Consider the following 24,286-nt stretch of genomic DNA (forward strand, 5'->3'; position numbering starts at 1 on the left):
TATACTTTGACCAGCAGTCCTCTGTTTGAAATCTATCTACGTACTCCTGATTCTTCCACAGGCTATTGAGAACAAATAGTCACATAATTTGCTATATTTTGTATAATTTCTAATTTGTTTGCAGTTTTGTATATTTGAACTAAAACCCATTTCAGATGTAAAGCGAATTGACAAATAACAATTTAAATCTATTCCTTGTAATAAAATATAAAAGGCGGTGCAATTTAGCACAGTGTAAAAATAGTCGAAGTGAGGTATCACAAGCAAAATATACTAAAAGTATAAAAATCTAAATTACTAATTGTGCAAAATGGCCCTTCTTAGAGTAATATATTATTATATACACTATATTACATTATTTAATTATTATGATTGATGAATTAATGTTAACTGTTAATGTTGAAGCTGCCTTTGTAATTGCTTTATATACTATGAGTCAGTTAAAGATGACCATATGTTTTGTATAAAATATAAAATAGCATAAAGTGAACACTCATGTAAGAGCCTAAACATTGTGCTTAAGAACAGCAATTGAATAAAAGTACTTAGTTTTGGTCCACCACTTGTCTTTTGTGAATACATTGTAATTATAATATATTTTCCCGTTCTCTTTTTAAATCTAAGTGGTGATAGATAATGCTTCTCTGTGTGACATTTTGTAAAGCAGCAGTCTTTCCTTTAGTGCCTGAGCTGCTACGCCTGTCCAAATTACATGGTTCATACTTTGCTTGGTCTCCCATGGTGATTACAGCCTGCTGTGGCCCCTGCAGCTCACTGAGCACTAATAGAAACCAATGCAGCCGGCATTCCTCAGACAGAACATTTAAGATAGTCTCAAATATAGCCTCATGGATCGTGTTGCAGCATGACAATCACTTTGGAGAGGAAGATAAAAAAACAATGACTCTTCTGCCCCTTTGATTTCTGCTGAAGAGAGCCTGCACTGGAGAGACTAAACAGAACAATCAACAGGCGTGCTGCCTGCTGCCACAACATTTCTTAACTCACTAGCTCACTTTCATTTATAGCCTCCAGATTTAATTATGTAATTGCAGTGACGTCTAGTCTCTTGCCATGGAGGTCTAATAAATAGCCTATTCATCTTTTTTTACCCCTCAGTGGTGAAGTTTTGTGAGTAGATGATAAAAACAATGCGAATAATTCGGAGGTGCAGATGTCGTGCACTCATGTTGCCACATGCAGCTTCAAACAGTAAGCTGTGGGGCATCCACCTGCCGAATGGTATGTGGTAAAAGATCGCCCCCTACTGTAAGATGAAGGTACCTACTGTAGTGCGTCATAATGAAGAATAAGTAAGGAGGAAGATCTACAGAAATACATCATATCTATAAATGCATCCTAAATGTTATTTAAAAAGTATATTACATTTTTATACAATTATATTTCAATCTAAAATCTAGTGAAGTAGAAGTAAAAACTTGCTAAAAAATAGAAATACTTACTCAAATACTCAAAACTCTACTTAAGTACTAATTTAATGAATGTAGTTTTAAATTCCACCTCTGGTATCAACAATATTAGGTTTCCTTTCCTTCCTTATTGTTCTTTATTCTTTCCTTGCACACACACACACACACACACACACACACACACACACACACACACACACACACACACACACACACACACACACACACATACACTGACTTGACTTTCAAAGGTATGGGGGTTTTTTGGAAGAGGGGGGTATCCGGGTGTGTTACATAATTAATGCTCCATATTATCTTACATCCTCACTGCCCTGGCTGCGCTACAAACAAAGCGTGCTCATTAACTATTCACTGGATGATTTTGAACAGAGAAATGATTCTGCAGATCCAGAGCGTGCGCTGACACTAAGCCCCAGGCATCTGATTTCACAGTAGTGAATAAGACATGTGCTGTCTCCATTGGTCATATTTAACTTAATAAAAGATGCCCTTATATGTATTCAATGGTCAGATGGTGAAGTACATGAACAGTATATTAAAGCCATGGTGGGGATGGTAGCAAACTGTACATTTACAACATGCTATCAAAAGAGATGGTAAGGATTGTATAGGGAGCAAAGTAGTCAAAAGGCATGCAGAGTGGCAGGCAGCAGAAACAAGGATTTATTATCAAACATGTCCCTTTCATTACAAGTTCTCTCCACTGCCTGCATACAGTAAATTGACATAGTCTCGTCCGTTTTGTTTTGTTTTGTTTTAGATGAAGAACAAAGAATGGTATGTTGCTATGTATAAAACACAAAATGATTATGCGTGTAATAAATCATGGGTTTTAACATTATTGTTAATGTTCAATAAATACAGCATGGCCACAAACAGTGAAGGCATAGTAAAATGTGTTTATTTTCACATCACTTTAATCAGCACTGATATTAATAATAAAGAAAAAGCCATATACTTTTCAATGTGCATGTTTATAAAAAACTAAATAGTCCCTTTGACTTTTTTATTTGACCAAAAACAGTTCACTGAGTCAAATATTAAACAAATCTGTAACATCACGGCGCCTTGCCAATGATGAGGATGCTCATGAGGAAGACCATGATGAAGAAAATCCACATGAAGAATCTGTCCATCACCTTAGCGATCTTCTTCCATTCTGCCCCTTTGGCGCATGTCGCCCTCTGCTCTCGAAAACAGTTGGCGATATATTCAACATTGCGCACCAGCTTAGTGTCCATGCCGGTGAAGCCACTACCATGGCTGCAGAACATGCAGGGGCCGAAGGTGACAGTGGGGCCATGAGGTGGAGGCTTTTTGTCTTCGGGGCAGCAGGGCAGCGTTTGGTCTTCAGGGTAGCAGGGGACCTTCTGGTCTTCTTTACAGCAGTCACCTGTAGGGAGTTTCCCATTAGAGCCTTCATATTTCCCAGGTGCAAAGCTGGAGAAGGGGCTCCCCTCTTCTCTGGTGATGTGGTGCTGGGCTTTCACTCTGGGATGGTGTTGCGGTTTGGGGGTCTGAGGTCTGGGGTATTTGCGACCGTGCCAGTCCTGTTGGCTACTGTGGCTCCCTGGTTTACCATTTGCATGAATATGAGAGTTGAGCTGCTGGTGACGGATATCATCCTGGGGGAAGTGAGAAGACGAAGAAGAGGAGGAGGAAGAGGCACAGTTCTCACCCACTTCATAAACAAAGAAAATCTTGGACATGTAGTCAATGATGAGGACTTTTGCCCAGTGGGGGACGGGTTTGGCCTCTGCACCACAGAAGTGGATGTTCATGATGAAGATGGTGAGAGATGTGGAAGCTGTAACCATGGTCATAGTGGCAATATAGTACTTCCCTGTGTAACAGATAGGAACCAAAACAGAGTGAAGTTTGCTCTTAGAACCAAAACAACAAGGTACTTCTTTGACTTTTTAAAATAATTTGTTAACATTTTTGATATCTGTGGAGATTTCACTCAAATATAAAGCCATGTTAGCCATATATATTTATATACAAGTATGTAGGCTTCACTTATACAGGCTTATACATATTGGCTTTAACACAATCCTTATAAATACAACAACTTTTTCTTTCCTTATTGTGATTTGATCTAGATAACTTTTTTAGAAGAGTGTTTAGACCCAATTTCTGTACATGTATTCAAGATTTCTCTTTTCCTCTATAACAATAACAACATGCATTTTTTTTTGTGGATGCTTTATCAGCCTGGGTGTATTAGATGAAGCACACCTCCCATCATCGAGCTTGTCCGCCTATTGGTACACATGATGTATTGAGACGTGGTTTCCACTTTGTAAACATTCTGACCCGACCAAGATCCAAGTAGGATCAAAACATAGCCATTAATAAACGTGTGTGGCATTGAGTCGGCGTACAGGCGTTCTCTTGTTCCTTTTTAACACAATCCTAACCTAACACAATCTTACCTATAAGGGGCACACTCTCGGACGGAGGCATGCTCTCAGCCACCATCAACTGAAACACAGTGAGAGCCAGCAGAACGGTAACTCCGAGGGAAACCTTCTCCCCGGAGTCTGCAGGCAGGTAGAAACCCAGAGGAGCCAAGAAGGAGATGAGGAAGCAGGGGAGTAGGAGGTTGAAGATGTAAAAGGACGAGCGGCGCTGCAGGAGCACTGTATAGGTGATGTCTGGATACGGGTCAGAGCAACAGCCGTACATGATTACACTTTTGGTGGCCGGCATCCCGTGGCACTCCCACTCCACATTTTCCACAAAGTCTGACAGGTCACCACTGTCCATGCCCATAATGATGTCTACCTGGAATAAGAGCAATGGGTGAGTAGGTCTAGAGGAGTCCCACAACCAGCTACACCCACTGACATTTTACAAGAAAAGACAAATTCAGTAAATGCATACACACACTTATGTATGACCACAGAGAGAATGGTTCGTAACAATGAGTCTCTCGATTCATAGCCTGACAAACCCAGACCTGAGTGAGTCTTGAGTGTTTATGCTCCAAGCCGCTGAAACGTCCTACCCAATCATGTTATGTGTGCTCCAACGTTATCGTCCTTTAAAACTAAACTGAAGACATTTATTGCCAGTCTTAGTTCCTATTATATATTTTTTTATTCTTATATCTTTTACTGGTTATAACTCACGTGTCTTATTATTTTTTATTGGTCAACTGTTGGTTTTAGTATTTGATTTAATTGAATATTATTCTTTTAGTTTTAATTCACATGTCTTATTATATTTTTACTGTTTGGTTGTTGATCTTAATTATTTTAATCGTATTCATTATCATCATCACATCTAACATGTACGTCTTTGTTTTAATGGTGCTTACTTATGTGTAATGTTTTTTCTTTACGCTCTCTATATAGTGTTTGTGGCTCAAAGGTTGTGCAGCACATTGTGCTTCCACCAGTTGAAATATGCTATAGAAATACAGTTTTGCTTGTGGTACATTAAGGTGACACTGATCATTATCCTCCTGGTGGATAACAAGCGAGTACGGTACAGGTTTTTTCTACAAACCTGGTTGCCATTGTAGGTCCAGGAACCAAAAGTCAGGTTACATTCTTGGCTGTCAAAGGGGAAGTAGGAGACGTCCACCACACAGGAGCTCTTGGTGATGGCAGGAGCATCCCAGGTTATCTCTCCGTTGTAGCGCAGTCTCACGTTGGTGTCCATCGGTCCTGAGAAGTCATCGTCGGCTCTGGAGGAAGAGAAAAGTTGACACAAAGTCACATGTTATTTTGTTTAATGATCGTCTGTGCTTTCGAGACTGAGTAAACTGTGTATAAAACACATTTTTACATTTTAATACGAGCCAAAACAACAGTCAATAGAGTAGATTCAACACTCTGTGATCTCTGATACATAAATTGCAGTTTTGTGCTGGACTCCATTAGCCCCCTTGTAAAGTGGTAACTCAGTGTATATTAACATACTTTATGTGCCTTGTATATAATACATGCTTATGGCCATTTTAATACAGACATTAAAATATTTACTTATTCTACGACATTATATGCAAAACGGGTGTACTAAACTACAAAACGCAACATAAAGTTTATGTATAATGTTCAATGAATTGTGTATGAGAGTGGCTGTGATCATGTCAGACAACATTTGTAAAACTTAACCTTATAAACAAAATATTTCCTACACACTGCATATTTCTTATAGATGTTTTAGCTGATGTCATTTCATTTTAATCCTTTTCTCTGCTTCAATCTGTTAAAAGTGTACTTTGTTGATGCTGGAATTAGTCTTTTAACACAGTGTCCTTAACCTATTACAATGAGAATTGATTAAATCGGCAACATAAGGCCAGATGAAACAGGAAGATCAGATAATGTGTGTGTGTGTGTGTGTGTGTGTGTGTGTGTGTGTGTGTGTGTGTGTGTGTGTGTGTGTGTGTGTGTGTGTATGTGTGTGTGTGTGTGTGTGTGTCTGTGTGTGTGACATACGGGCGTACTTGTTATAGAGGACGAGGTCTGGCCTCCACACAAGGCTGCTGGGGATGTGGATCACCTCCAGTCCATCATAGTCCTCTTTATCCCACTTCAGGTAAGCGTCATGCCATGTCTGCCTGATCCACAGGTATGCAATCAGCACCTGGTTCCTCTCATCCTTTACACACACACACAGACACAATCACACAATTGAGAACAGACACACACGCACTATTGGATACATACTAAGAGCAGTTTAAAGAGCGATCCTCTTTGTCTCCTTCTCATTTCTCTGTTGCTCATTAACTCTCTGTGAGAATTACGAGGGGTTCAGATTATCACAGCATCTGAAATCCAGTCCTGTGTGTCAATATCAAGTGGATGAGCAGAGTAGCTGGCTGACGGGGGTGAAGGTAGGTGGGGGTGGTTTTGGTATCGCTGCCAGAGCTTTACTGAAGCAAACCAATCAAAACATAAAAGCCAATTTAGTGACATAACATATTGTAGGAGAGCTCTTTTCTCTCTTAAAAAAACAACACACACACACTCACACAAGTGCTAATTCACTGTGGGTTGACAAAGCAATGAACCCGAACAGGAACCTGAGCCAGCTGAGTAACAGTAAGCCCGGCCTGTACAGTAGGAGGTCTGCGTGTCATTCACACACATCCGCAACTACAAACTCATCCATTGGTGACACCTGTCTTAGCGATGAAGGCTTTAAGCTGTAGGTTCAGTGTCTCTATGGTATCAGTATTCACATCATCAGGGATTACAATTAGGTCGTTTTACTGTGAGAAGGGTGCAGTGTAACTAATTGATCGTCCACAAAATGTTATGTTGACTATTGATTTGTTATGGTGCTGTGATGAGGAATGAGCTCTTAGTAATTACTGAAAATAGTCACATATTAGGCATCAAAACAATATTAAAATAACATCTTTTTAATAAGAACTTTGTGTGCATGACGGATTCATCTGCAGTTACTATTTAATATTAGAGAGATGGTTTTACAGATTCCTCCCATTAAACAAAGTTGTTGTGACAGTCTTGTCTGGTTTGAAGAAATATGGTTAATTTTGATCATTAATATCTTACCATAATATTTAGTACAGATAATGAGCACTAAAGAATTTAGATTTGAGGATTTAGCCACTGAGTTAGTACCCACCATGTCTTTGATCTGAGAGAGGGTGATCTGTAAGGTGACGTTGAGGGCTCTGTCTGTATCCTCGACAGGCCGCAGAGCGCTGGAATAATTCTCCATCAAATCATTCAGAAGCTTGTGGGCATAATGACCCTGTGCCGAGTGAGCCACTGGAGAGGTGAGTTACAGTCATTAGGAAACTCAAAGATTTTGACAAAACAACTCTAGGGCTTTTTAATGTATATGTTTGTACTGAGCTGGATGTGATACTGTTTTCTGGAACTGTTACCAGTCCCTTCACATTGTTCTAATCGTGCATTTCAACTATTCCCAACTGTTTAATATTGTTTTCTTCTTTCTGAATGCCATCCATGTTGCGGCCATAAATGCTATATAATGACTGAATACTGTATTATGAAAAACAATGACAAAGCAAGGCACAAAACATGCAAGCAAGTTAGAAACAGAACAATCTCTTAAACAAATAATTAACAACAGCAGAGAGATCCTTTTTCTGCAAGCACAAGTGTCTGACTCACCTTCAGGAAGCAGCATCGCCAGGCAGATTATTGGAATCATCTTGAACGTTTATTAACACCTCCAAGAAGAAATAAAAGGTAACTACAACCAGCAATAATCATCTCCTAACAGGCCTACATGGCGCCCGTTCAACCTCAGTTGAACTCAATGGCAGATAGAAGAGCCCCGTTACATCTGAGCGTTCTCGCGGTCAGACAGCCTCTTACTGCTTGGCAGGGGAGTCCGCATGTCTGCTGAGACACGGAATAAAACTCCGGCTATCACATAGCAACAGAAACAGGATGCCTACGAACCATCGCCTCACCACACACACTGGGCTTTTCAGCTGTCAATCAGACGCCCGCAGCCAGGTGAGCTGCTGGCCTGCTCCTACAACACACTTTAGGAAGGTATGGAGGAGAAAAGAGGGGAAATCAATCACTCACACATACAAACAATCAGGTGGTGGCTGAGTAATATCAGGGCGTGTTCTGTAGACGTGGAAACAAATAAATAGTAATAACACTAGTCATGATTGCCAACTGTAAAGTGACACATGCAATGAAAAAAAAAAAGTTGCAAATAAAACGTTTTTATTTAGTTAAACTACTAATCTAAATGTGAATTGGTTTGTTGAAGATACACCACAGGAAGTGAAGTCCAGTTAGAGCTAGTCAGAAAAACACCAGATATGACTTGAAAAGACTTTTCTTTAATCTATTAATGAATGATCCATATTAATTTGGTCACATTTCTTTCGTCTAATTGCGTTATTTAGTTTTTTGTGAATTGTTTTGTCTAATTGTGCTACATTGTATTATGGTCATGAAAACAAGATGGTACATCTCAAGGGGTTATTCCTAATAAAGAATGTTCACAGGCATTATATTTCCCAAAAGCAATACTGTTTTATTTGTCCTATGTGTCCAAACATCAAATTGAATCTATTGTAGTGTGGCTGGAATAAAGTGCGTCCCGGGAGGTATGCTGTGGTGAAGTCAGTCCTATGGGACCTTCAACACTAATAATGCAACCAGTTCATTTATTTGGTTTTCATTTTAACAGCACAAAGAGTGATTATCTCAGTGCCATTACATGAGCCAGGAAGCATGCTCTTTTTTCCAGTCTCATGTATTCAGCCCTATGTAGAACAGTCCTCTCTGCTCCGGGATGCTTGGAGGAGTTCCAGATGGTAGGAAGTACATGCCAGCATCCAGTGGACGGATACAAAATAAGCTCTTGTCACTCGGGATGCCTGGGAAACCTGAGGCTAGTTTACTGTGGAGCAGGTGCAGTGCAGTAGTTATATCCACTGTATAAGTGGCAGCCGTCGTAGTATGTCCTATGGATCTACACTACATATTGCTGTTGATTAACAGACAAAAACGCATCAATGGCAGATTTCCTCCTGTTAGGTGCGAGCATGCAGGCTGAAATGCTGTGTTCAGATTATTGCCAGGGACTCTTGGAGGCACAACGTGCCACCAGGCAGGCCATCTGTTATTGTGCTCATTCTCAGCGTGCCTCACTATAAGCAAGGTGATCTGAACATTATGATAAGCGCCTGTATCACCTTGTTGACGCTCCAAATGAACAAAATAAATTAGCTTTTTTAACCAGGAAACGTATGCAACAGCAGTACAACACTACTGTACAACACTACTGTGTAGAAAGGCAAATATACAGAATACGTTCACCAGTTCTTCTGCATGCACATTCTTCATGTAAATTGGCTTACATGCTCCATTTTCACTGGCAATGTAAATCCCTGTGGGTTCAATTTCTGTTGGTGTTTTAAATTTAGTGCCTCACCCCAGTTTGTATTCAAATGTATGCACAGCCAAATAAGCTTATTAACACACGTTGGATCCTAAAACACCAACAAGCATAAATCGTTTTTTCCATTTATCAATATTGTGACCGAGGTTAAACTAATAAGAAACGGACTGTTATACGCAGAATGAACATTACATTGTTGCCAGGTATTTTCATGTTGCTCAACTTGTTGTGGGGGGGGGGGGGAATGATTGCAATTGAGAAATATCACACAGCGCTGCAAAGACATGCCACAGAAAGGACAGAGTGCAGATTAATTTACACAGACTTTAATATCTTTATTTACAGATGAATCATTTTGACATATTTATCTGTTGGCGCAGTTAAGATGATGCAATATTTTTCAAACTCATTTTGAACCCTTTCCATCCAGACTTGTGACAGGTTGTGTTACTGCTGAACAAGTTTTTTTTGTTTTGTTTTCTTTCAGTTTAAAAACAAGAATCCAAATGTATTCCTGCATGAGGCCAAAAGCAAATAAAAGTTTTAAAAAATGTGGGGAAAGGGACAGGTGAAGTAAGCCATGTCAAGAAATAGATGTGGGGGATGGGAGCTGGGGTTCGCTGCAGAAGCTTTGGGTTCGTCAAACAGTTGAAGTGTGAGAAACGTGTGTGTGAGAACACCTCGGTGACACTTTATGAACTGTTTTCCAGAACAGGGAATAAGACTCGCCCTACACTGTGGCTGTATAACTCCATGTTTGCTACTATACTTACATTACCACAATTTTATTTTAATGTCCAAAATTTACTAAATTACAAGTAACCTATGCCACTATACAATACCCCCAAAATGTTGGTTGTGTGAGACGAGTGAAGGTAGTGACGTTGGACACAGCGCAAACAAATTACAGAAGTGATATTAATGTAAAGATGTGTTTAGTCTCGGACTCTGCTCATTACCTGTTAAGAAAACCGGCCCATAAGTGTGTAAAAAAACAAACAGGTCCAAAAGAGCCTCCTTGAATGGCTTAACTTGCTCCTACAAAGGTTTTTCACAAATGAAACTAAATGCACTGCATAGGCAAGGATAAGCCGCTGACAGCCACTTCTTGGACACAGCCAGAAAAGCTGGGAGAGGGGCGGGGTCTTAAGTCTGGCATTTCGCTTCGAAGGGGGTGAAGATGTGGTTGAAGTTCTGATTGTAGCACTGAGTGGAATGTCGAATGAACTTAAAAGAAACCAGAGATGAGAGCTCACAGAGCGACTGATTGGAGTGAGGTACAGCAGAGGTGATGAGCAGGGAGGAGAGATGCCACACACAGGGGATAAAGGGGCGGGTGGAGAAGAGGGGAAGTGTGGAGGTGAGGAGTCCACAGTGAAACAGAGGGTGCAACAGGGGGGAAGACGCCTTCAGACAGCGGGAATTCAGAGGAGACCGGGGGTGTGTGTGTGTGTGTGTGTGTGTGTGTGTGTGTGTGTGTGTGTGTGTGTGTGTGTGTGTGTGTGGAGGGGGTAAAGCGATCAAGAAGAAGATGATGAAGAGGGTGTCAAGATTCAGTTACTGAGCAGTAGCTCTGTCGCTGTCTCCACGTCCCAGGATTTCGACGACAACGCCACTATTACTGCATTCTGGGAAGAAAGACAGCATTCAGAACTTTTATTCTGCAGCAGAGTTCAGCAGTGTAATGCACAGTAGGGGGGGAAACTAGTTGAGAGATACTCACTTTTTCAAAGCCCATGGAACAGAGTTTGTCTATTTTGCGTGTGTACTCGGGACTTGAGACGGGAGCGCCTGCATAAACATGAGACCAGAGCCTCGCTGTCTGTTTGAACATCTCTGGATTCTGCTTGTACTGTGAAAAAAAAGACAGTAAGTATCTTTGAAGGGGGATCAGCACACCATGATCAACTACTGACACTTTGTGCTTTACTACTTAGTTTAGAGCTCGCAGCACATATGTGCATACGGGCAGAAGAGTAGTGCACTCAAGAGCCACCGATACTATTTTGTATGTGTGGCAACAGATGGCCAATAAAAATAATTATCTGTGAGATTTTATAGGCTGCTGAGACAGTCAGAGCTAGAGGAACTTGTAGAGCTGCAGTCTGCCACGCAGTCATTTATGCCCAGTGCTGCCCAGCAGTCTGTTTCCATGCTGCGTTTTTTCAAATGTAATGCAGGCGTAGATTTTACATCATCATTAACTATTAGCGTTTAAATGTTAACAAATAAAAACACAGCTGGATAAAAGAAATCAACTGTAATTTTGCATTTAGTTTGGGACTGACCCATACCTCATTTGAAAGGGTTATTATACAGCACAACAATAATTGTTATTGTCAAATGTTCATGCAGTGTTTTTAGTGCTGCTAAAATACAATTTACGGTGCAACACCTTCCAAACCACCTGAACAGCTTCAGGTTTCTACTCCATACTGGACCTCCAACTGCAACTCATGACAATCAGGAGATCCACAAAACAAAAAACATCTTACACTATACTAACTCTTATCCAACCTCATTTCACTCCTTCATGCGTGTGTCATTGAGATGTGGGTTGCTTAGCGATCGATGACTGTTACTACATGACACAAGGATTAGTGATAGTATGTGGGTGTTAAATTGTTTGATAGAGTAGGATTATCTTTCCAATAAGAAAAGCAGGCAAAGTGCAAACCGCTCACTGCCTACACATGATATTTCACAACAGTACTAGCGCTGCATTGAGTATTGCTTAACCTGCAACACTTAATCGTGTGCAGCACAGAAAGACAGATATTGCATCAGACTATATACAGAAGTCATTTAAAAAAGCAACAATTTGGGGTCATACACCGATGAACCTGGAAACAAATCTACTCGACAATTAACATCAGAGTAGCAATCATGGCCAATATTTCCTCTGGTAGCTAATCATTCATTTCTTTAACGTTAAAAATGATATCACTTCTCCTGTCAACATGAGACGGTCTGGAGGTGTAGGTAGCAAAACACAATGGATTCAAGGCACTTCCATATATTACAGAGCTAGTCATCATATTTATATTCATAGTTAAGGCTTTGAAATGAATAACATTTAGTGCATGTACCGTGCACAACTGTGTGTCAAGTAGATAATAAGATCTGTTTGACAGTCATTTGGCAAAAACTACAAGTATGAAATTCAAGACACATAACAATTAAGCAATTGTTTCTTGGGGTTAGAATTTCATGTCCACCAAGTTTTTTTTATGGAAACCTGTCCAAAAGATTTTAATATGTCCCGCTGACAGGGGCAGATGTGTGAGGTGCATATCGCGATCAGTGTCCTGGATTAGAAGCCTGATTGGACAAATATTTCCCTGTCAATCCTTCTTGTATGTTTTTAATGTTCCTATTGTAAATTCAAGGCAAAGAAAAGGCAATGGAGAGGAACTTCCTGTTCTAAACACAACAACAATTATTTTCCTTAGCGGTTAATATGGTGATTATTTTCTTGAGTAATCGTTCGGCCTATAAACATTGTCCAGCTGATATTTGAAGCCTTTACAAGATACAAATATTTGAGCTATATCACAATTCTACAATAATCAAATTCCTAGAAGATATCTAGTGTCAGATAGAAGTTAGTACAATATTATACAGATACAGTACGTCGCTCTGCTTGAAGAATTTGATGTAGATATCCACAGTAAATTTGCCAAACAAAAATCCAAACATGCATGCACACCCACCTGATTGGCTACCACTGCGTCCTGTGGATCATCTGGTTCTGCGGCTGCCAATAAAGCTTGTAGTGACAAGAGGACCGTCCTCAGTGTCATAGCTGCTGCCCTGAAAGATCATAGAGGAGACCGTTTAGTGCAACATAAGTCAACTTTCCTCATGCGTTTCCCCAAAAGTTTCTGTTACTGCATGGAATTGATGGAGGAATATTTTTAATACCCGTCCTTATAGTGGACCAGGTAGTTTAAATACAGGGCTCAGAAATTACCCGCTTGCCCAGGGCAAGTAAATTGCCAAGTCGGGCAAATAAAGCTACCAACTCACTTGCCCAATCAGGAAAGTAGTAAAAAAAAGAATTAAAACATTTCCGGAGCTGATTATGAAATTAGCTAAGAAATGAGCCATCTCGCTTCCTTCTCATCTCTCTGTTGAGAGTTGCACATGTCATGCGCTGTACCGAAGTGGCACTTGGCAGGGTAAAGAGAAAGTTTATGAGTTGAAGTGCAAGTGAGCATTTCCATTATCCTGGAAACAGGAGTTTAGTTACGTGACGTTAAAGGATGTGGGAAAAACTCCAGGTTCGTTTAGTTAAAAAAAAAAGACTAAACATGACAATTAGCTTTAGTCGTCGTTGTTTTTATTGAATAAATGCTAATAATAAACAATTTGTACAAGAACAAGCTAAATTTGAGTAAGTGGATTTCTGACCAAAAAAACAACAACATTCAACCCTGAAATACATTTGATCCTGAACACTTATTGGAATTACCAACTAATGCTTTCCACATCATCACTCATTCGGTGCATATTGGGTCTTTGAATAGTTATACAATTGAAAATATTGGTAAGAGGGTCGTGTTGGTATCTAACTCTCGACTGGTTGGGCATTAGAACTTAGAAATGGCTTTGGCAGGGAAAACAATGTTACAAGACTAGAAAAGTATATCATGATGGATGTGTGAGGGATGAAGAATCTTAGGAATGCTGGCGCACATTCACTCACCACTGGTCTTTGAGAATGTCCAGACATATTGCACCTGTGACTGAGCTGATGTTGGGATGCCAGATCTTTGTGATAAACCGCACCTGAGAGATTAAATGAAAATAGTATGAAGAAAATCATTCCACAGATTAGCACAGTTAATGGAACATTTCTGAAGTCAATGTCCTCAAGGAAAGGGATGGTTATCAGTAACAATAACAGTAACGAATCCATACCTTGGGTGGATTGAATGGATATGTCTCTGGAATTTTTATTTCTAGTTGATATCTACCCCCTGGAAGAAACGGGAGGTATGACAATTATTCAACAATCATGACCATTTCAAGCATGTGATAAAAGGGTAACAGTTAAGATGCAAATAGCTTTAGTGTAGATAATTAAGGATTAAAAGCCTCTTGAAATAGTTAGTTGGTGAGGCCTTCTCAAAAATAAAGTTGCCAGTGACGAACTTGTGCAACCATGCATACAGGTTAGCAGTGAGTCTGAATGAGCCCCTCACCTTCATATGGTGTGTCAGGCGGCCCTGCTATCTCCCCTTTAAGTTCTGTGAAGTTCTCATCCACCAGATCCACCTTTATCTGGTTTTTGCTCGTCTGAAAGAGTGAAAAAGCAAAGAAGCATTACAACTTCAGCAGACAGCGAGGCAGCCTGCAAAGTGTTAAGCTAGCGTGCTGTCAAACTCAAACCTGCCTATGCAGCAGAGTTGACACCCCCCCGCAGCATTACCCAAAGTTGACCTCAACTTGTTGCACACTTCTTACGGATCTACATACATAATACGCTCTCTAACGTAAGTTGGGACGAATCTATGCAGATGCAGGAGGACATATGCGAGAGTTTAGTCCTACACGCAGATCACACCAATCTATCTTCGCTAACACAGCTAGCTTGGTTTACCATGGGAGGCATGATAAGCTAGCCAGTTAGCAATATGAACTCTAGGCTCAATTATCAATGCTTCCATAACCTGATAACTACTGGCTAACAACAATAGCGTCCCTGGCTTTAACTTCCCCACATTGGCATAATTAATAACTAGCGCTAGTAGCCATTTGTGAAGCCGGATGCATTGCCGTGCTGATAGTTAGCTAAAGCTAGCAGCTTGGTGATTAGAGCTGACAGCCAGCGACGCGTCACTAACAAACAGCCTCGTAGTCAAAGAAATTAAAAAGGAAAGCGGCAACATTAATTGGCAAATGTGACAACCAACCTCTTCACTTTTGAGCACCTCCTTGAATTCACGTTTTATCCTCTGAACTGCGATGTTGGCCATGGTTCCCCCGTGTTCCCGTCCGGTTGGGGCCTCGCCGCCGTTAGCTAGCTGCTTGTTCTGCCTACAGTAGCTCTTCTGCACTTTTTGGATACAACCTCAAAAATAACAGCTGCAACGTTGTTCGCCACGAGCGCCGTTAGTCCCGGTTATCAATGTGATGCTGTAATTCGTTTTAAAGAGCTCAACATGTATTCTTAATTTCTCAAATGTGTAACAATACAATGGATGGTTGTACTGAAAACATTTTTAATACCAAACTGCATGCAGTCTGGATGAGAGGGGTCATGTGATCTGTATTGCCATCCTGAACGCCTTCTCCTATTGGTCGATCTGTTGATGATGAATAATTTATCGTTATTGTTATTATTATTATTTAGAGTCATTTGTTTTATGATTGACTTTTCTGTACTGTTGTGCAAAACAACACATGCAATTAGTATTGAAGGGGGGGGAAATCACTTATTTTGAATGTGATGAGAACAGTTTATGTAACAGATGAAAACAGTTTATGTAACGTTACGATTGTTAACCTTCCTAAGGGAGATTTCATATCAATAAAGCACATTTTCTGAATTCATCCCCATATTTGAGTCTCTTTGTAACAAATAGAAATGCATGTCAGTAGCTTAAATGTACCTAACCCTAACCCTGAAGACGTCTGTCACCAAAATCATTACTATAATTAAAATGATATTTCTTTCATTTTTTTAATATTATTGTTTCTATTTATACTAACTTCTGATGTAGTTATTTTTATTTATGTATTAATTGAAATGATATGGCCGTACATTCTTTTAACATTTTAAAAATGTATAATTATTTAGACCTTAAAAACTTGTTGATGACCATCGGGGTGGTATATATTGGAAAAACAAGGACATTTTAGATCACATTTTAATACAAAGTGAAAGAACAAACCTAAACAGGTAAACATGATTTCACACAACGAAGAGCAGATTACATGAAATCATTACCATGTGATATTTGACTTTTAACTCTGTTCTTATTAGCAGGTTTTTAGGTTTTGTGTATGTATCACATGAAGAGTCGCTTTCCATTACTGCAGCAAGCACCTGTTTTTTATTTTATGATCCCAATTAAACCTGTGTGTCTGTCTGTCATAAACACTACTTCATGCAAATCAAAGATATATGCTTTTGAACCTTTACTCTTCATTGACCAGAACATCCCCAGAGAAGCACTTTAGAAGAACAATTAAAGATAAAGGCTACTGATTCAAAGTGATGGAGACGCAGTCATCCAGGTATGTTACATGCTTAGCTGTGCTCTAATGCAGACTCAACCCCTAAGAACAATCGTGCCAACCTCTAAAATACAAAGTTATCTCAATGGTCCACAGTCACAAACATTGGTGGACACAAATACATTAGCGTACACTTTATTTTATTCTTCCCATTTTTAGCAAAAGAAAGACCCGTGTTTCACATTATCAGAGCGACTAACTGTGACACTAGGGGGCGTCATTGTCCAGTGGAGATTCACACAGTCTGCATCAAACAGTAAATGTCATATCTAGTGTTTGAAGTGGATACCACTTGTAAATCATTTTTAAATCTTGGTCTTACAAAGATTTGTATAATCCACAATTAAATCAGCTCATCAAATACAATATATTCAAGTCGCATTTTACTCGGATCAACACAATATAATCATCACTGACAGACTTTATTACAATACTAGATTCATGGCATTGACCGATGGAGGTCAAAGGTAAGGTCATTAATTAGGTAAAGCATTTTCTTCTTTTTTTATAGTGAACTATAAAACATGTGAGCCAGTCTTTGGCATTCAGTGAATCTGTTGATCTCATGTTCATTTAACGGCATGAACATACTGACAAAATTGCTTTTCCCAATTTTCCTAACCTTCCATCTTAATAGTCCGTTATTACAGTAAAATGTCTGGAGACACTTTTTATTGACAGTATTTGTTGGTAAACTGATCACAGATTCGTCATAAGCACAGAGACAATTGATGCATTATTGGACGAGACACAATTATAGATCATTTCTCTTTTCTGTCAATGAACCACACACAGTTTGTCTGCTACACATTACAGAATCAATGTCTCTACAGTTAGCACTTAACAGGAGGACACAAGCATACAGGGACTCCCTCCCTTCTTCTCCTCCTGTTCACCCCCCTCCCCCTACCTCTTGTTTGGTTTCTCTTGGCGATGACGACAAATATGACAAGTGCTGCCAACATAACAGCTGTTATTAAGATGAAACCTCCGAAGACAAACATGGCTTTATTCTTGAACATCCATGCACATACAGAGCAAGGTTCATGCAGCTCACTAAACCTGCAGGTCTGCATGGTGTTGTCCTCAGGGAAACCGCCATGAGTGATGATTTCTCTGTAGACAGCGATGGAGGCTTTGGCTTTGGATTGGTGGTGGGTTGAGGTAAAGAGGCCAAACTGCGGGGCATGGCGATCTTGCAGTTTCCACACGTAGAAGCCCTGCAGGTTTACTCCGTCTATTTGGCGAGCTGGAGACAAATAGTATAACGGAAAAAAGTGAGATAAGAATCCCTCATCGACTCTCCAATTACTCTTCTTCTTGGAGCAATATAAATAAACCAGATACTTTGTTTTCACAAAAAAGAACAAAGTGTTTCAAATACATGCCAAATAATGAATCCATATTATAAAACAACACGTGTGCAATCAGTGGTGGACAGTAACGAGGTACAGTTACTCATGTGCTGTACTTAAGTCCATTTCCTGCAACCTAATACTTCTACTTCACTACATTTATTTAATAAATAATTGATCATGTATTATTATATGTTATAAACAAGATTCATAAGATACCCGGCAGTATATAGAGTAAAACAATAAAGAAAAGCTCCTCCTTTACCAGCTGCAACATTATTGTGATGAAAAAATGAATGCATTAAATAAATACAATAATACAATATATTATATTATGAAATGGGCCACTGTGCAGAATCAGTACTTTTACTCTTGGTACTTTGAGTATATTTTGATGCTAATACTTTTGCACTTTCACTTAAGTAACAGTTTGTAAAAAAAATATTTTTTACATGTAACAGAGTGGTATTGCTACTTTAAAATATCTGAGTATTTTGTCCACATCGGTGTGTGTGTGCAATACAGATGAGCTAACGACCATAAAGGGCAAAGTATGAACATACCACTGATCAACACTGTCGCCTATAATGTTTTTTCTCTCCCCTCCTCCTTCTTTTTATGATCTTCATGGTTTCTCATTAAATCCAGGTTTTATTGTAGGAAGCGATATGGTCATAAAACCTGTATTCCCTGTGGATCTGTGCCTCTGTCTCAACACTGCAGAGGGGCATTTTGTTCCTATTGAAAAAGTTATTACGCAAAACATTCTGAGTCGAAGAGGAACATTAGAGATGGAGATGTAGGATCTGAAATGCATGTACCACCTTTGAAGGCCTCCTGCAGATAACTCCTGAGAAAGTGTTGCCTGAGTTTGTCGTCCACAGGAGCCTGGTCATCAACCCCACTGGCTGTGACAATGATAGGTAGAGCCCTTCCATATCTCTGGCTCATCCAGTTCAGGATCTTCCGTAGGCCCCAGGGTACAACAGCCTGCCCCAGACTGGAGGAGGGCCAGGTGGGGTCAGAAAGGACCAGACAGCCATGATCAGGGTGTTGTTTCTGCTGAAAATTGGCCTGTGTGTTTGGATATGGAGAGACCAAACGGGTGGTAAAATGGTTCAGTGCGATAAAACTCAATGACCCTCTCAGCTCCTCCCTCTCCGCCTCAGTAAAGCTAGGAAGAGGTGATCCAGGGAGGCCCATTACTCGAGCTCTCTCCTCCAGGTATGCCTTCATTTCTTGTGGGTAGTCCCCCTTGCTATGCTTCTCCTCATATCTAGTCCCAAGCAACGGGTCTAAGAAACGACCAAGTTCAAACAAAAGGAATCTCTGTGCTGCTGCCGTATGCGAGTCCAGGAAGGGGTTTGCAGGTTTGGCCCAGTCTGCATGTAATGCGAGTGATACAAGTGCTCTCTGTTCACTAAAGTGTTCCCTCTCATACAGCTTCCAAGCTTTTGCGTGAGCCAGAAGAAGGTTGTGAGCTGCCTGATGCTTCTCTTTCCCACTGGAATAAACATCTACCAGTCTGTTTGGCTCATTGACAGTGACCCAGTAGGGAACCCAGGACCCCAGCTGCTGGTAGCACAGTGCTGCATATTCTTGAAAGGCCTCCACTGTGGTGTAGTTGAGCCAACCTCCAGAGGCATGCAGTGTCCCAGGCAAGCCCAGGTTTGGAGCTCTGTGTGTGGGGTAGTAGAGAATAACAACAGCCTTCAGGTCCAGCCTCTTGAGCTCGGTCAGGACACAGCGGTAATACCTTTTAGATGCAATAACAACATGAAACAGGATTATAGAATCAGCAGTTAATGTGTGTAGACAGAAAGAGATACAGATATCATCTTTAAGTATATCTAAATCTGTCTTAAATATATCGTGTCAATCAGGTTATGTTATAGTTTTTAATTTAATTGCATTTGGAACTAAGAAAATTGGGCCGCATTTTGAAATAAATTGTCCATGTTTGTGTATTTCTACCTCAGAGCTTCAGTGTTCACACTTGAGAGGTCTCCGTGGGGTAAAATCAGAGACCAGTTTAGAGCAAAGCGGTAGTGAGATGCCCCAGTGGACGCAAACAGGCTAAGATGACCACGAATGGTCAAGTAGTCCGTGCACTGGGCTGGTCTGGTGTGCATCTTCACCCCCGGGACTGGACGCAACGATCCGTCCCCCGTCAGGTTCCAGCTGTACAAATGGGGGTCAGTGAACTGTGGTGAGAAAGGGTAGAAGTGGACCTACAATAACAAAAATTGATATAAAAGAAAATCAGGGTAAATATAGTAATATATATAACAATCACTGTCTCGTCTTGTCAGATTCTCTCTCTTCTAACCTGTAAAGTGGAGTCAGCAATACCCCAGTGAAATTCGCAGGGGAAACGGCCTTTGATCTCTCTGGAGGTTTCATCACTGGGGAAACCATTGTCAGCGACAACACGCCTGTAGTACTGAGCAGAGGTTTTGGGGGTCCTGGGTCGGTTTGGTTGGCTGAAGTCGATGTAGAAAAGGCCTCGCCTAACAGTGAAGCCATAACTCCACTCAAATCCATCCACAAGGGACCAGGCGCAGTAGCCAATCACCTGCACACCATCGAACTTGATGGCTGTTAAAGAAAACACGGCATTAAAAGTGCAAAGATTATATATCTTGTTTTACTGTTTAGTTTGGTTTGGTCATTTTCAACCTATACAACTGAAATAAACATAATAAAACATAATTTATGTATATATATATATATATATATATATATATATATAATATTAAGTAATTACTTTTAAGATAGTGGAATTTGAATGAATTTCAAACAATTCTCATTAAATGTATATACTGAAAATGAAAGAAACAAAATAAAATCGTACAAAATACAAAATGTATGTTACATATTCCCAAAAAGTCCCAAAAATAATTTATTCACAATAATTCAACCTCAGTTTTACTTTTTTCAATTTAAATATTGTTTTAAATCTATTAAGCGTATTACACATTTTCATTTGCTTTTCAAATCTATCCCACAAATTAACTCCTTTGACTGTTATACATTTTATTTATTTTTTTGCATTTGTTCTAATCATTGTTTTTATAAACATGAAAACTCCTCTCCATTCATACTGACTCAAACTCATTTAGAACAACATCTTATCATTTACTTTATACATTATTTGTGCAGTTTTAAAGTCCAACAAATCTCTAAATTTGAGAGCATGTACGTTTCTAATATGTTGAAACATTCTTTTCTTTTCTTTGTTCTTTCTCTTCTTCTCTTACCTTGCAGGACCTGGTTGATAAACCTCTTCATCAGATAAATGGCCACTGTGTCCTCCTTTCCTATACTGGCTTCAGAAAACCAGCCTCCCTCGGTCACCAGCACCATCGGGTCCCCATACTCCAGCTTTATCCAGCCCAGTATGCGCCTCAGGTCCGGGGTCACAGTCTGCCCGTACAGGACCAGGCCCCGGCCCAGACGGAGGTTGTTCGGCCCGAAGGACAGAGCAAAAAAGTCAGCTGTGTTCTGCACCCAGAGCTTCTCCTCAGAGGAGAATGTGGGCAAGAGGGCCCCATACTTTATTTTTAAAGAGACTGGGTAGTCCCCATCACCGAAGATGGGGTTGGCAAACCAGCCAAGGACAGCCTCTATCGACTGCTGGCAAAACTCAACATTAGCAGCTGTGGCTTGTCCTCTTTGAGGCTCAACCCAGTGGGATCCCAAAACGATGGACACTTTACCCTTCTGAGCTGGACGGAAGTGGGTGTTGTAGGTGTGCCATGCTTTGGCATGTGCCTGCAAATCACAGCAGACACATTATTATGATGCGCTGTAGTCTACAACACAATTCACAATAGTACAATAGGCCTTTTCCGCAGAAGACATTTTTTAAATGCTACAGTAGGAAAAGCAAATGTGTAAATAATTAAATGAATGATGTCTGATTCCATTTAGCTTCAGTTTGCTGATGCACTGTCACTTGAATGGAACAATGCCATCATCATTATCAGTATTAGTGAGCTTTTCTCACTACGACAAGTTAAAATGTCTGCTGTGAAGAAGTTCTGTTGCTCTTTTAAAACACTGCAAAACCTTATTAAAGCACTCACTGAGCGCATATCTCTCCAACAGGTGCGCCATCAGCTGAATTTGTTATTTCAATGAAAACTTGTGTACATGTTTAATATGCATATGGATACAGATCTGCATTAAATGCTAGACTGAGAGACAGTCCAATTGTATTCATATAAAGTATTGTAAATGTAGATGATATGTAAGAAAATCCCTTCTTCCTCTGCCTTGATTTGGCCTTATTTTACACACATTTCATTTAAAGTTGTATATAGTTTCTTGAGATATCATGTTATCTAACAGATAAATGAGCAAATGGGAACAAATACATAACTTCCTTAGAGAAAGTCTGTCCACATACCATCTGTGCTAGGCTGCAGTAACGTGATTATTAATGAGGCATATCTCCATGACTTCCTGTCACACACGGTTTCACTGCAGCACACAGAAGTGCTGATGTGGTGGACTTTGACCTAAATGTCTCTTTAAGTATCCTGTTTACTGATCACAAACCTGTCAAAATAAAATATGAGCAACTGGTCATTAAGGAGATAAAATAAAAAGGAGGGATGGTCCGATGCAACTTTCTGATTTCCAATGTCGCATCCTTGAGTATCTGTCGATACAGATACAATCAGATACTTTTTCCCCCTCTCTTAATAAAGCTGTTAATAATACATTACTATGGATGCACTGTGCTTAACCTTAAAAAAAACATCAAGCTCAAGCTGTAAAACAAATATTCTACTCCACTAAAGGAAGAAATACATAGCCCACAACAAGACTCAGTAATGCAACAACTGCCTCTTTCGTAAACGTTTTTTACACCTTTTTGTGTACAAGTTTAAATCAGAGTATTTAGAATAACCGAGGAAATACAATTCCAGTGTAAAATACCAGATGTAACTCAACACTCAATTTAACATAACGCAACAACAGCTGTTGACAGACAGTTAAACTAATGGATCGTATCGGATTATACCCTCCATATCCGATCCAGTGTTTTTGGCCAGTATTGGATCCCTAATAAAAAGTGAGCATTAAGGCTTTGCACTTGGCTCCCCCAGTTATATGTTACAATGCAATAAATTAAACTGCATTGTTTTAATTCGATTGCAACAGAATATCGAAGCATTGGTGCGGCCTGTGCTTGCGTCACTGTCTTGTGTCTTAAGGATGCAAACATTCTTTGACGATCATAAACAGATAGAGCTGCTGCAGAGGTTCAAAGTTTACAGACGGTCAATATCAAGAGAGAAATGTTTTTGTCGTCTACAGCCCAGGCAGAAAAAGCAGACGATGAGTACAGACCATATTAATTCTACAGACTTACGTTAAATCAATAGACTGCGTTGGACTTACCTTGATGAGGTTGTGGGCCACAAGGAGAGAGCCAGCAGGACCGCCTGTTTCTCCAGGAGCGTGCACACCTGTCCCATACCCCTGCACAGCCACCAGGTATGGATTATGCATCGTGAGCCAGTATCTAACACGGCTCCCAAATGTGTGGAAACAAAAGGCAGCATACTCCTCAAACAGTCCCACCATGGTGTCATTTCTCCAGCCACCATAGTGCTCCTGCAGGACTTGTGGCAAGTCCCAGTGATGGAGGGTCACAATGGGCTCAATTTTCTTTCCCAGAAGCCTCTCTATGAGACGGCTGTAATGCTCCACAGCAGCTGAGTTAGGCTTACCTCTGGCATCCCCATCAGGAAAGAGTCTGGGCCAGGAGAGAGAGAAGGAGTACGATCGTACACCTAAATACTCCAGCGCCTCCACATCTTCTTCCCAGCGAGCGTAGCTGTCACTAGCCACATCGGCAGTCTCGGATGTCAAATTATCGCTGACACTGAAGTGGATGAAATGGTCCCAGATGGATGGGCCTTTCCCCTCCTGATCCCAGGCTCCCTCTGTCTGGAAGGCAGACGTCCCCGAACCCCAAAGAAATCCTGAAGGGAAGGTGTCATGAAGGAAAGACTGATCTTTGATGATGGGGTCCGGCTTTGGCTGCTGCCAAATCTTCTTGCCCTCCCAAAGAGAACAGGCGGCCTTGTTGCAACCACACACCAGCAACAGGAGGGAGAGTAAAAGGCACTGTCGTGTGGGAGGGGAAGGATGGTTCAGCATACTGAAGGAGACAACCTCGTCTCAGAAATCCGGAGCAAATGTTCTGTTCAGTATCATAAATCCTCTTGAGAAAGACAAGAGACCCATTATGGTGGAGAAGGGAGGAGAATGATCACAGCGAGTAACATCTGAGGCTTCGAGGTGCTGCATTATCCATCTGAAAACCTGCTCAGACTT

At 40.5% G+C, this 24,286-nt stretch overlaps 3 protein-coding genes across 3 annotated transcripts; all 3 read right to left on the minus strand.

Annotated features, from left to right (window-relative positions):
* Nucleotides 1–2,233: 2,233 nt before the first annotated feature.
* LOC115014790 (neuronal acetylcholine receptor subunit alpha-9-II) lies at nt 2,234–7,346 on the minus strand. The gene is made up of 5 exons (XM_029441849.1): nt 7,059–7,346; nt 5,911–6,065; nt 4,965–5,145; nt 3,887–4,238; nt 2,234–3,294 (listed from the first exon to the last, which is right to left on the minus strand). The coding sequence occupies exons 1-5, from the start codon at nt 7,152–7,154 to the stop codon at nt 2,510–2,512; spliced, it is 1,569 nt and encodes a 522-aa protein (XP_029297709.1). The 5' UTR covers nt 7,155–7,346; the 3' UTR covers nt 2,234–2,509.
* Nucleotides 7,347–9,642: 2,296 nt separating this feature from the next.
* On the minus strand, nt 9,643–15,617 carry ube2ka (ubiquitin-conjugating enzyme E2Ka (UBC1 homolog, yeast)). The gene is made up of 7 exons (XM_029441850.1): nt 15,251–15,617; nt 14,540–14,633; nt 14,256–14,314; nt 14,041–14,123; nt 13,046–13,145; nt 11,056–11,184; nt 9,643–10,960 (listed from the first exon to the last, which is right to left on the minus strand). The coding sequence occupies exons 1-7, from the start codon at nt 15,311–15,313 to the stop codon at nt 10,886–10,888; spliced, it is 603 nt and encodes a 200-aa protein (XP_029297710.1). The 5' UTR covers nt 15,314–15,617; the 3' UTR covers nt 9,643–10,885.
* Nucleotides 15,618–16,193: 576 nt separating this feature from the next.
* klb (klotho beta) lies at nt 16,194–24,109 on the minus strand. Its single transcript, XM_029440938.1, has 6 exons — nt 23,345–24,109; nt 21,193–21,706; nt 20,262–20,530; nt 19,907–20,163; nt 18,757–19,688; nt 16,194–17,826 (listed from the first exon to the last, which is right to left on the minus strand). The coding sequence occupies exons 1-6, from the start codon at nt 24,107–24,109 to the stop codon at nt 17,411–17,413; spliced, it is 3,153 nt and encodes a 1,050-aa protein (XP_029296798.1). The 3' UTR covers nt 16,194–17,410.
* Between the last annotated feature and the right edge of the window lie 177 nt (nt 24,110–24,286).

Source organism: Cottoperca gobio, chromosome 10 (assembly GCF_900634415.1).
Source record: "Cottoperca gobio chromosome 10, fCotGob3.1, whole genome shotgun sequence".
In the NCBI taxonomy this organism is placed as follows: domain Eukaryota; kingdom Metazoa; phylum Chordata; class Actinopteri; order Perciformes; family Bovichtidae; genus Cottoperca; species Cottoperca gobio.